The 12,592-nt window shown below is 30.2% G+C and overlaps 1 protein-coding gene across 1 annotated transcript; it reads right to left on the minus strand.

The window, feature by feature from the left end:
* Nucleotides 1-5,514: 5,514 nt before the first annotated feature.
* LOC107946398 (zinc finger protein 4) lies at nucleotides 5,515-9,464 on the minus strand. The gene is made up of 2 exons (XM_041117963.1): nucleotides 9,165-9,464; nucleotides 5,515-6,581 (listed from the first exon to the last, which is right to left on the minus strand). Exon 2 carries the CDS (start codon nucleotides 6,464-6,466, stop codon nucleotides 5,714-5,716), a length of 753 nt encoding a protein of 250 aa, XP_040973897.1. The 5' UTR covers nucleotides 6,467-6,581; nucleotides 9,165-9,464; the 3' UTR covers nucleotides 5,515-5,713.
* Nucleotides 9,465-12,592: the final 3,128 nt, after the last annotated feature.

Consider the following 12,592-nt stretch of genomic DNA (forward strand, 5'->3'; position numbering starts at 1 on the left):
ACAAAAACTCATAAGAGTTTATCCAACCGAAATACGCCAAACAAAAGCTCATAAGAGCTGGTCCACCCGAAATACGCCAACAGAAGCTCATAAAAGTTGATCCACCCAAATCACGCCAAATAGAAAGTATAACGCGAGAGTTCGCAACAAATGCTAAACCTCGGTTTACTTGGGTAATATACCGATATCTCCCTCCAATACCATCTCCACTCCAAACCCTCGTAATACACCAAAACACAAATGTGCTCTATCTTGCGTTCAATTCAAATCGAGCATCAAATTCAATATTATAACTTAGATAATGATTCATTTCCAACAATGGAACATATATATATATATATAATATCATGTAATACCAAACACCTAAGTATATAAATGCTAAATTTTAATCATACGAACTTACTTGGCCAAATCACAGAAATGTCAAAGTACAGGGGCTATTTGGTGATTTTCTATTCTCCTCGTTTTTCCATTCAATCTTGATCTAAATTAATAATTTCATTCAGGTTATTAATTTAGATAGTAAAGCAATTTATTTTACGCAATTTAGTCATTTTTGAAATTTTTATGAAATTACCCTCAACTTTTCATTTTTATTCAATTTAGTCCCTGAGCCTAAAACATGCAAATTAACCATTTTAAATACAAACCCATGCCAAATGAATATTCATGGCATCCAATACAGCCCATTTTTGTAACAATTTCAAATCCTTGTATTTTTACTATTTCAATAATTTAGTCCCTAATCAAAAAATTCATCAAAATTACTTAAAAAATGCTTTTAAATATCAACCAACATTTCAAATTCATCATTTAATAACTAAAATTACATAGATTCATCAATGACAACATTCAATATCTTTAACAGTTTCAAAATCGAAGGTACAGGCTAGCTAGACTTGTTTCGAAGAAGAAACGAATAAGGGAAGCTTTGTATGCAGCGAAAGCAATAAGGTTCGAGTAGGAGAAATAAAGAAACCAGTAAGCTGATAAGGTTCTAAACTCTTCGGTATATGTAAGACTTGGAAAACAAAGTTAAGAGTTTCTAGAAACCATTTTTAAGGGTTCTACATATTTTTGGAAAATTGAGGTTTAAAGTCAAAACATTGGGTTTAACCTAAGATTTGGTTGTTTTGCTTAGCTGCCAGGAGAATGGAAGCTCTGGAATTAAGGAAAGTTAGGCGAACAAGGCGAAGAGGTATCATGTGAGTTTCTGAACTCAACCCCTAAAATGCTAAGTATTTTGTAAGGATGGATGGGATTAAAAGTATCTACCGTTATAGTTCAATGTGCATGAACTAGCTACAATTCAATGGTATTGCATTCATGGAATGCATGTAATGCATGTAAAGGAAATATTGTCGAGTTTAAGCGAAGTTAGGAAGGGAAATAGGGGAGAGAGGTAATTCTGTTAGATACCGTCATACGATGTTACTGTGTGCACCGGTGACATACAAAGCTCCTGGCCTTGTGGAGGAGACACTGAGGTGTTCGAACATCAAAGTTAGGAATGGTGTATTGGAGAGTAACTAGAAAAAATTGTGGCTAGGTCATGGAACCAATCAGAGGCTATACGTTTAAAATGAGTAAGACCATAGTTGAAAAATGATACAACATCAAGACGAAAACGAGTAAGACCATGACTAAAAGATGCCATAGCATCATGGTAAATAAGACAAATACCATAGTTGAAGTACAGCATCTTAGTAGCTCGCCAAGATAATTAACACGGAAAACGTAAGGTGTAAGACCGTAGTTAGACTATGGCCACTAGTGTAGTCTGTCGAACAGTAAATTTAAGGTTATAATGTGTAAAACCATAATTGATACGTGCTCGTAGTCGGTTGATGATTACAAGGATGTTTGTTTTGTTCAACCGTTCTAAACAGGTAACTTAAGCAAAACTTTCAAATTAAAATAGGACAAAACTTTGATTTTGAAATCAAACCCAAAAATGAACCAACGTTATAAGAGAACGCAACTCGATTCTTATAAAGTTTGAAATAGAAACAAAAGTTGAAATGAAGAAAACTACGACCCACTATCTATGACGAGATAGAAACCAACAATATAGGTTGATCGACACTCCTGAATAGTTTGAGAACGGAAGTAATACGATCAGTTTTGAGTGAATGCCACAAGATCGTGAAATCTTGATAAGTTCGAAGATAATGTTCTTAAAGAATGAAAGAGAATAATCTCACAATATATTGATAAGAGTTCAAAAAGTTCTCTCCAACTTACAAATGACAACCTATTTATAGGACTAGCCTAATAGATGAATGGATAATTTCGGTCATAAATGAAGTACATGAATTTGGACCATACATGAATCAAACTAATTCATGAATTCAACATATTTATCCCCTTTTCCATTTATGTATGAATCTTTATGTTTTTTGTATTTGTGGCAGAAATTAATATTTACACCCTCCCTTGGACGTATATACATGTAGGTGTTCATGTATCACTTGAAAAGGTCACAAAACATCCCCTTGGTTGTGCATGTATGTTGATGGTTAATGTAAGAGTTAAATAGTCATATGAATGTCTATGCACCCTTTTAATGTTGTCTATGCATGATTTAAATGCTTCCCTTATAGAAATGCATAAATATGGTTATTTATCCCCCCTTGGCAGAATACATGTACTTGGAAATGCATGTATCCCCTTTGAATGCGTCAAATTCAAGGAACTTGATGGAGAATACGAAAAGGCACATGGTATTTGTTGAGTGCATGAATTCGTAGGTGCTTTAAACATTCCCATGCATGAATTTTGGGCTGAATACGAATGGTCATATGGATGCATGATGGTTAACTAAATATGTCTAAGATAATATAAATATGAATCAAGGCTAAAATTCCTTTTAACAAAATGCATAAGAAAGAAAACTATTGCTGTAGGAATTTAAAATAAATGTTGTGGTGAAACATAACACATAACAAAAATAAATAATTGATTCATGGTGCAATCAATCGATTCATGATGTACAATTAACATATGGCACGGTTGTGCTTCCACTTTAAGTTCGAAAGCATATTCACTCTTGGCCCGAACATATTGTACCAATCCAGTAAGGGCCTCTTTAATTTTCTTAGCCTTAGATCGCGTGATTAGACCTAAAGGGACTTGCAATGCATCTGATGAGTTAGGTAAGGGAACCTTAATACTTGTCTTTCCCATGCACATATCAATAGTTGAAAGATGTTATGGCATCAAGTAATGATTTGACAGTAGAATGAGTAAGTCTATAGCTAAAAGATGTTATGGCATCAAGTGATGATTTGACAGTAGAATGAGTAAGTCCATAGCTAAAAGAGACTATGGCATCAAAGATTGTCCGATGGGACATTAAACACGAGGTAGTCCGCCAAAACAATAAACATGAGGATCAGGGAGGTAGGACCATAATTCGACTATAGCAACTAATGGAGTCCACCAGGACATTAAACATGAGGTACTTTTGAGTACCATAGCTCGACTATGGTAGTATGGAGAGAAAAAGAGTGAAAGTCCACCAGGACAATAAACATGAGATGAAAGTCATAACAAAAATTGTGAGACAGCCCGCTAATGGGGAAAAATGGTTGAAAGGAACATAGAAGTATCGACGAGCGATGGTTGAGTAATGGGTCGAATGAGTCCACCAGTGAATGGGAACTTAACAGAAATTAGAAAGGATACGGGAATAGTAGTTGTGTAACCTAAAGGGGTATAAGGATGCTAAATAGGAAGTTGTCATGGAAGTCGAAGTACCAGTGGTACCTAATATTCAGGTGTACGGGAAGTGGTTTAACCAAAGATCGTGGATGAAGACTTGCCATAAAGGATATTTCGAGGTCGTTCAGAGAAACCGCGTAGATTAGTTGTGTAACATATGTACGCCAATTAACCCTGAGGAAGGGAAGGGTGGTTAAAACCCATTGATGAAGAAGGATAAACAGAATGACAAATATATCTATCAAGGCTACCCCTTAAAAGGGAAACCCTTGAGGAAGTATCGGAAAAAAGGGCAATGTGTGCGAAGAATGCGGTATGAAAAAGCAATTGAGAATTTGGATAGCAACGTCCGATTGAGTAATAAAGGCCAGAGTGGTTTGTAGTAAAAGGACGCACTACGCATAAAAGTAAGATAAAATGCCTAAAATGAATTACACAGTAGTAATTCGATCACTAAATAAACTAAGCAAGATGTAGCCCGCCAGGGTGGCGTGGGACCTGGTTGGTCCTACAAAGGATGGAAGGTAAGGCAAGAGTTCGCCATGAACAAATGAGGTTAAGAATACGCATCAAGAGACTTAGGAATATTGGCCTTAAAGGTCTCATTAATAGTGCATAATAGTGGAAAGAAGATGCCCACATTGGGGTTAAAGGATAGAAAGGAAATTAAGTAAAAGAAGGGTAGAATCTGTTGAGAAAGTGAACCACTCAGAGGGAATGACAAGGCTGATCAAAGATTGATAAAGCGAACGAAAGGAAACTGCTAATCTTATCCGCTAGAAGATAGGTTCGGGGTAAGGGTAAAGTCCGCTATGACGGATTAAGGAGAATACTAGAAACGAGAAGGGAAGTCTATTGTATTCATTAATATTATTTATTCAAACCCCCAGTAAGGTAGGGTAGGTATGTGAATTATGAAGCTCACTAAATTCATTTAAACTTACAAGGGTTGATTTGTGATTGCAGGATACTTAATATTAGGAACTTGATGAGGGACTAAGTCAGATCGTGATAAAACAAGGGGCATTAAAAAAAAGTGTCATGTACATAAAATAAGGGTCACCTTTAGGGACTTCACCAAGGGGGCAAACACGTTGTAACCAAATAGATTCTTTATAGTTCTGGAGTTGAAACAGTAAGCTTTTATTTTTATAAACTCTTTGGTACTAAACTTAGTCAATGATTTTATAATTAGTATAGATGTTATAGGTTTATTCTAATAAGGTTAAATGCTCAAATTAGGGTTCAACTTTTTAGAGGTTACTCACGTAAGGGTCAAACATTTCAAAATAGTCATATAATGGCTTAATATTTACAAAAGTGCTCAAATAAGAGTTTTTTACACACTTCGCCAATTTTTAGTAAAAATTAAGTGAATGATGGTATGTTTAGATTAAAAACGCATAACCATTTAATCATATATTACTTGAAAAGAAAATAAAGACATAAAAACATAATTTGTAACTTGGTGTACCACGGTTGAGAAGCTCTTATTTGAGCACATTTGAAAAGTTTTTGTATTAAACACTTTTAAAAAGGCATGACCTTATTCTATCATTTTGAAATTTTTTAAATTTATTTGAGTAATTTTCAACTCTTATTAAACCATTTTGAAAGATTTTATCATTAAGCATTTATTCTTCTAGTAATTGTAGTTGTATAACTCGCAAAAAGGAAAAAAAAAAGTTTAATTAATAAGAAACACCTGTAGAGAAAAATAAAAGCAGAGGGAAAAGGCTAGCCAGGCTCAGGCATAGTTCTGTGCGCGTCTTGCTGTACAAAAGAAGCAAATTCAAGATAATGAACGGACTACGGAGTGGTAAAAAGATTAGTATCTCCAAGCAGGATCTTGTTTTCAAATTCTAGGAATAAAGAAAATAAACTCTCAGAACTTTTACTTTTTTTAAGATTAGACTCCGGAGTAACTGGGAGCGAATGTGAGATCAACTTTAAGATAGGGTCATGAATTTGTTTTTAAAGAGGCAAAGCATCAAAGTTTCAAGGTCAGGTCTGGTGCTGAACTGTCTTCCAGGTCCACTGGTTCTTTAACCTCTAGAAAATTCATATTAGAACTTCCAGGCAGTACAAAACCTGGATGATCAGCATTACTACCTCCTGCAGCTGCCTGAGCTATCTGACGGAAACTACCAGGCCACAACAGCTCCGTCTCATAGTCTTCCATGAAGATTGGCAGACCAAGATAACCATGTTCAACTATAGCATTGTTTCTGGTGTCTGGTGTTCTCGTAGCTGGTGCAAAGCTTTGGTGCGCCAAACAGTGTGCTTTTATCCCCAATGACCTGAAAGAGGTGGCCATGCCATGCAGAGGCAAAGTCGCGAGACTAAGACTTGCATACCTGTCTGAGAAAATCCCCATTCGCATTGCCCGCTTTGCCAACGTTCTTTCTCTTTTATGAGCGTTCTGGTGGCCGCCAAGAGCCTGGGAACTAAAGAATTTTCGGTGGCAATAGTTGCAGGAGAAAACTCGAGGGATAGCTGACGCTGTTGTGCGTAATGCAGGGTCAATGTTGCTGCTTTCACTTGTGCTTGTGAATGAGAGACCTACGGAATCTCTCCCATCGATGTTAAAACATAGAGTTAAATCAAGTGAAACAGGGTCTGAATTTGTTTCATTAGAGGGAGCAACTGATGCTTCTTGGGTGTACAAGTTCGAAGCTACTTGGCTGCTAACATCGGACTCGGTTTCCGGGGCATCAACTTCAAGGCCAATTATGGGTTTCATGATTGAGTTCGATCGGTGGGGTTAAAGCTATTCTAGACTACATACAAGCAGTTGTGTCAGTCCAATCAATGTTCTTCGTAATCCAGATCAGATGATCGACCTTCACCTGCATTTTCTGGGACACAAGGAATATTTGATGTATTTTTTTTTTTTAGTGAAACTTTAGGCAGATAGATAAATCAAAGTAAATATATTAAACAATCTAATTTCTGTTCATTTCATAGATAGTACATATATATTGTTCAATGATTGAAAGATGTATATGAAAAAAAAGGAAACAGTATAATTCGAACGATATCACGGTAAAAAATAGATTCCACTGTTCTGGAGTAAATTCTTTCTGAAGAAATAGAAACCCCAAGAAGAAGAAGAAGATGATGATGATAAAGCAACAGGTAAAATGAAAGAACATAAAGATTTAGGTGATTCGGCCAATTATGCTTGCTTCAATGGAGCTCTGGTACCTATCTACATCACTATCTCTATAACATTATAAAGCATTTCGCTGAGTTCGGTGACTCAGTGAAGAAATTACAGAAAAATAAAATAAAATAAAATATATTTATAACATTATATTTACTCACAATTTAAATTCATTTTTTATTTTAATTTTATACATATTATTATTAATTTCAAATTCTAAAATCAGTATAATAATTAAAGTGACTGTCTATAAAATCGGTACAATAAAGCTTTGACTAAGTTTAATTTCATGAGTCATCATTCGATCAATTAAGTTATTAAATACTACATTTTATCACACTTACAATATTGGTGAAAAAAATTTAACATTACAATTATATTTATAAAAAAAATATTTGATAATTCAATTATAGGTAAAGTGATAAAATGAGCTCTATTTAGTGCACCTCAATTTTAATTTTTAAACATTTTATTTTTAATTGTTTTATTTAAAAATGTCATATAAAATAGTAAAAGACAATAATACATTGTATTAATATTCATTATTTATAAAAAATAAGCAATTTCTTTCATCAATTTTATATCGAATTAAATCATGATACTAACTCAATGAAACACATTATATATAATATAGATACTTAAAATAATAATAATAATAATAAATAAATAAATCAAAATATAAATAATAATTTTGTCTATAATATTATTTAGAGGGTTGACTAAATTAGTGATATTTATTAACCGGATCCCAACTTAATTAAGAAATTATTAAAAACTCATTCCTTTTTATAAAAATATGAGAATATTTATTTTATATGAAACCTCGAAAAATACATATAATAGAATTTGAGCAAAAAAATTTCATAATTTTTAATATATTAATTTTACCATTTTAATCAAAATCTCTTTTTTTTATATATTATTTTTTCTAAATATATTTATTACATAAGTTTTTTTTACTATACGGTGCTGTTATTTCTAACCACAAAATTTGTAATTACCAGAATAAGTTGTTTCAAAATTTTAATAATTTTAATTATCTCAAATATATATACACATTATTATGATTATATAGGTAAAAGGCCAAAAAGAAAAAAACTATCCTCTTTTTTTCTCATCTTCCATGCAGCTTTTTCTTAAATTCTTTTACCAAAAATTATCAATTGAGTATTTTGTTTTCAATTATATATACAGTTTTCTTAGCTTCTCATGTAGTTTTTATTATTAAAAATATTTTTGAATTATTTTTCAATAATCTTTATTTTTTAAAGATATTGATTAATTAATTTTTATTTTTTTTCATCCATGAAATTGTTATGTTATTTATATAGTTGCATATATACGACAAATTCTAATTATTTTGTTGCAGAGAATAATTTGGTGCACCAGCTGGGTAATATAATTTTTAACTAAAGCTAGCTTTGAAACCCTAAAAAATGGAATTAGAAAGCTCCAAAAACCATTTCAAAATTAATTTCTAATCATCTTTACTGATGAGTTGCATCGATGGGATCATCTCACATAATTTTTTTATAAGAAAAGTGAGGTTTAATTATGAATATTTATTTCAGACGAATATGATTAATTATTTTCAAATATTTAAAGCCTCATCTACCCAAAAACGTGTTAGGCAAAAGCTCTTTTATTCTTTCCCAAAGGAATAAAATGGAAAATAATAAATTATGTCTTGTAGCAGTTATACAATATTTGTAGAAAAAAGTAAAAATGGTTAGTGCCTAGAGATTTAGAATATGTAAATGAAGCAACTTTTTCTGTAAGAAAGAGATATTTGAGAAGTGAAAAGAATCAAAAGGAAAGGGATCATGTTTCAGAGTTTTGCGTATAAACTCAAAACTTGAACTGAGTGGATACTGATATTTGCAGAGTTCATTACTTCATTATATACACAAAGAACTAAGAAGGAAACACACTGAACTGAATTCTATACCTAAAACTGAGTAGGTAATTTGTAACAGCCCAGATATATTATATATATATAACAGAGCTTTAATAATGGAAAAATCATACTAGTTTATGGCCATGAAAGTGCTCTCTCTCTCTCTCTCTATATATATGCAACCGGAGAGTTATAGATTAACAACAGCAAAAAGAAAAAAGAAAACCAGGTGAAGCAAAGCAAAAGGTTAGGTATGAATAGAATTGTATTGAGTAGGTACTAATTTGCAGAAGAGATGGAAGGGAAAACTTACAAATAATGTGTACACAGGATTAAATATTAAAGAAAAGCAAGCAGGAGAGAGTGGTGTTGGAATACCTTGAGCAGCATCAACATGATCAAAGAGTGCGTAAGTTGTTGGCTAGTTTTGGTCAGTTACACTGACTGTTGCGTCTGGAACTGGAGATGTCCCTTTTCTTTGAGTGGCTCATCATCGGAGGACAAAACAAAACACGATGAAAGAGAGTGAAAGATAACAAAAAAGGAGAGAGAGAAGGGAAGGAAAGAAAACAGATGTTAAATTACGGGAAAGCTAATGTAATGTAATGTAATGTAAGAGGAGACTGGGAAAGCAAGGGGACCTTGATGGGACGTCAGACATGTCAGAACAAAACCAAAGATTAAAAAAAAAAATTGTGCTGGGATGTCATAAATTTATACACACGCAGGCCATGTTTTCATTTATTCACATAAAATTAGGGACTCCAACTGTGATTTCTTTCTCACCGTACTTGGATATCCGACAACTCGGTCATGTTTTTAATTTTCATTTAATATTTTAACTTTGGTTAAATTCTGCAAGTCCCTGTAGTTTATAAAAATTATAGATTTAGTCTTTGTATTTTAATTTTATTAATCTTAGTTTTTGTACTTTTTTAAATTTTAGTTCTTTCAAAATGATAACTGATAGATTCATTAACTTAATAGTGTAGTTGTTACCATATATGTAACACCATTTTTGCTTATTATTTTCACATATTACTCACTAGAAATTCAGTTAATGGATCAACAATTATCATTTGTATCAAGACTGAAATTTAAAAATTTAAAAAAAGTATAGGAGCTTAGAATGATTTAGTTGAAGAATATGAACAAAATCTACAATTGTACGCATAATATAAGACAATAATTAAATTTAGCTACTTTTGTTTGGATCCGAATTAAAATTTTAAAATTCGAAAAAGTATAAGAACTAAAATTGACCATTTCAAACCCGCCAATGTTGATATAGTCACCATTAAAATGTTATAGTTATTGGATACCAAACCCCAAATATCATAATTCAAATTTTGGTATCTTTATTCTCTTAATTGCCATTAGTATAATTATTATTGCAGAAAAATGTAGGTCAAATATGTTGAAACATGTTATTTATCTATTTAAATAGTTGGAGAGATCTTTCTTAAAAACTAACTCAACTTACGTAGATCTTAGTTTGATAGCGAGGATGAAGAATTAATCATGCTTTGTACTTGTGGGTAAAAAAACCTTCAATTTTAACTTTAATCCTAAAAATGATTATTTCTAATTTTACCTTATATTATTTTAAGAATTAAATCATATCATATCAATTATTATAAAGTTTTAGGTTTGCGACTGAAATATGAATAAAATTTTAAAATTTTATACAATAAGAATGATGATATAATAAAATTCAAAAAATATAAAATTTTATTAAATAAATAAAACTATCACCTATAAATAAAATAATCAGTTATCTAAATTCCAATGTTTTTTTTTAGAGAGAATGTTCTTATTTATACTTTATCTACGTTATTATTTTTCTGTTTTATAAATATATATATATATATATATATAAAGGTGATATATTTATTTGAATATTACATAATAATAAAATAGGGGTAATATTTTTTAAATTATTATGTTGTTAAAAAATCACAATCTTATGAAATTTATTTTATATTGCCAGTTACTCAAGGTAGCCAAAAAAATATAAAATAAACTTATAAATAGAACGAATAGTCCTACTTTTCTCACTTTTTATTTCACTGTTTTACAACCTAAGAGACCCAAAAATAGTCTTTCTTCTTCTACTTTTTCATTTTTTTAATGATGATTCTTTTCTGTTGCACCTTCTTTCTTCTTCTTTTTTTGTGCTAAGTTGTTTTGAGTTTTTGGGGTTTGCCAAAAAATTTTGTGTGGCAAATCTCAAAAATCTTCTACGCATTTTTTACAGTCCAAGATGTAGTTTTGATTATAAGGAAATGGGATTCTTTACATCTTGCAATTTAATAAATTATATTTTACTAGTTTTTTTTTTACTCCGTGCAATGTATATATTTTTTAAAATATTTTATAAAATTTGTAATACCAAATTAAAATATAATATATAACTTTAATTTAAAAATAATAATTGATATTAAAGTGAATTTAAATAATTTATATTTTAAAATATAAATATTAAAATATTAGATTGTGTGAAATTCTATTTTTATATATAGTCTTATACTTAATTTTAATTATTAATTAGAAAATATAGATTGCTAATTAAATTTAAATATCATGACCACTAAATAATTTATTGTCACATTATTTATATTTTTAAATATATATTTTAATTTTAATAGTGTATTTAATTTATAAAAATAGTAAAAATTTAAAATAAAAAATGATTTTAAAATTTATAGTGATTTGGTATGTAAAATTGTAAATTTAATTAATAATTAAAGTAAATTAAAAGGAATTATTATGAAATATAGTTTGTAGAACACCATTAAAAATTATATAAAAATGAGAGATTATGTTGCAAATTTTCCTTCCACAAATGCTCACTTTCTCTCTTTAACACATGTGAAATTTTTATAGTGTGCACACAGTGAAAATTTAAAGACCTTGTAATATATAATACTAATTTTTTATTCTGTACAATGCACGGGCTAAATTATATGTATCAAATTTAATATTTTATATTTATTAAAGTTAAAAAAAATATTATGATTGAAAAAATAAAAATAATATGATATAAGATTATGATAGTTTGTATATTGATTGATGTAAATTAAGAATAAAAAATTTATTATTTAAAATAAACTTTAATTAATTACTGATATTAATTAAAATGATAAAAAAAAAACCGTCGTTACATAAAATATTACATATATTTAATCTCTATTTTGAATAGTTGTTTCAAAGTATTTTATAAGTTCGATTAAACGACTCGATGTCAGAAAAATTAAGTTATTGAAGTTGAATTATTAAAATGAGATGATTAAATTTGGAAGTGACAATTTACATGTGGTTTATGAAAATGATAAATTAAACTATTTAGTAGAATTAAAATGAATTGGTTAGTAATTTTAGTATAGGGATTAAATTGTAAAAGTGTAAATTTAAAAAATGAAATAGGACTTGTTAGAAATTAAGTGAGGGGCCATAGAATAAATTAACCAATTTCATATTGAATTAGTGGAATGTAATGATTATGTGCACTGATTATTATTAGTATGGTTAATTTATATTATAATGGTTTACATTAATAAGTTAATCCCATTAAACTAAGTTAAAATGTGAGAAAGTGGGAGAGAGAAGAAAAAGGCTAATCTCCTTCTTCCTAGTGTCGTCCATTGTAGAATGAAAGAAAAAGAAATTTTCTTTTCTTCCATTCAGCATTCGTTCAAAAATTAATTAAGGTAATCAATTTCTTTATGAATTTTAGTATAGGGATTAAATCATAAAAGCGTGATTAAGCTAAATCATGTATTAATTTCTTTAATTGTTAAGTATCT

The sequence above is a fragment of the Gossypium hirsutum genome, chromosome A07, assembly GCF_007990345.1.
Source record: "Gossypium hirsutum isolate 1008001.06 chromosome A07, Gossypium_hirsutum_v2.1, whole genome shotgun sequence".
In the NCBI taxonomy this organism is placed as follows: Eukaryota; Viridiplantae; Streptophyta; class Magnoliopsida; order Malvales; family Malvaceae; genus Gossypium; species Gossypium hirsutum.

Coding starts and splice junctions, on each gene's coding strand:
- LOC107946398 (XM_041117963.1), bottom strand. CDS start 6,466: ATGAAACCCATAATTGGCCTTGAAGTTGATGCCCCGGAAACCGAGTCC.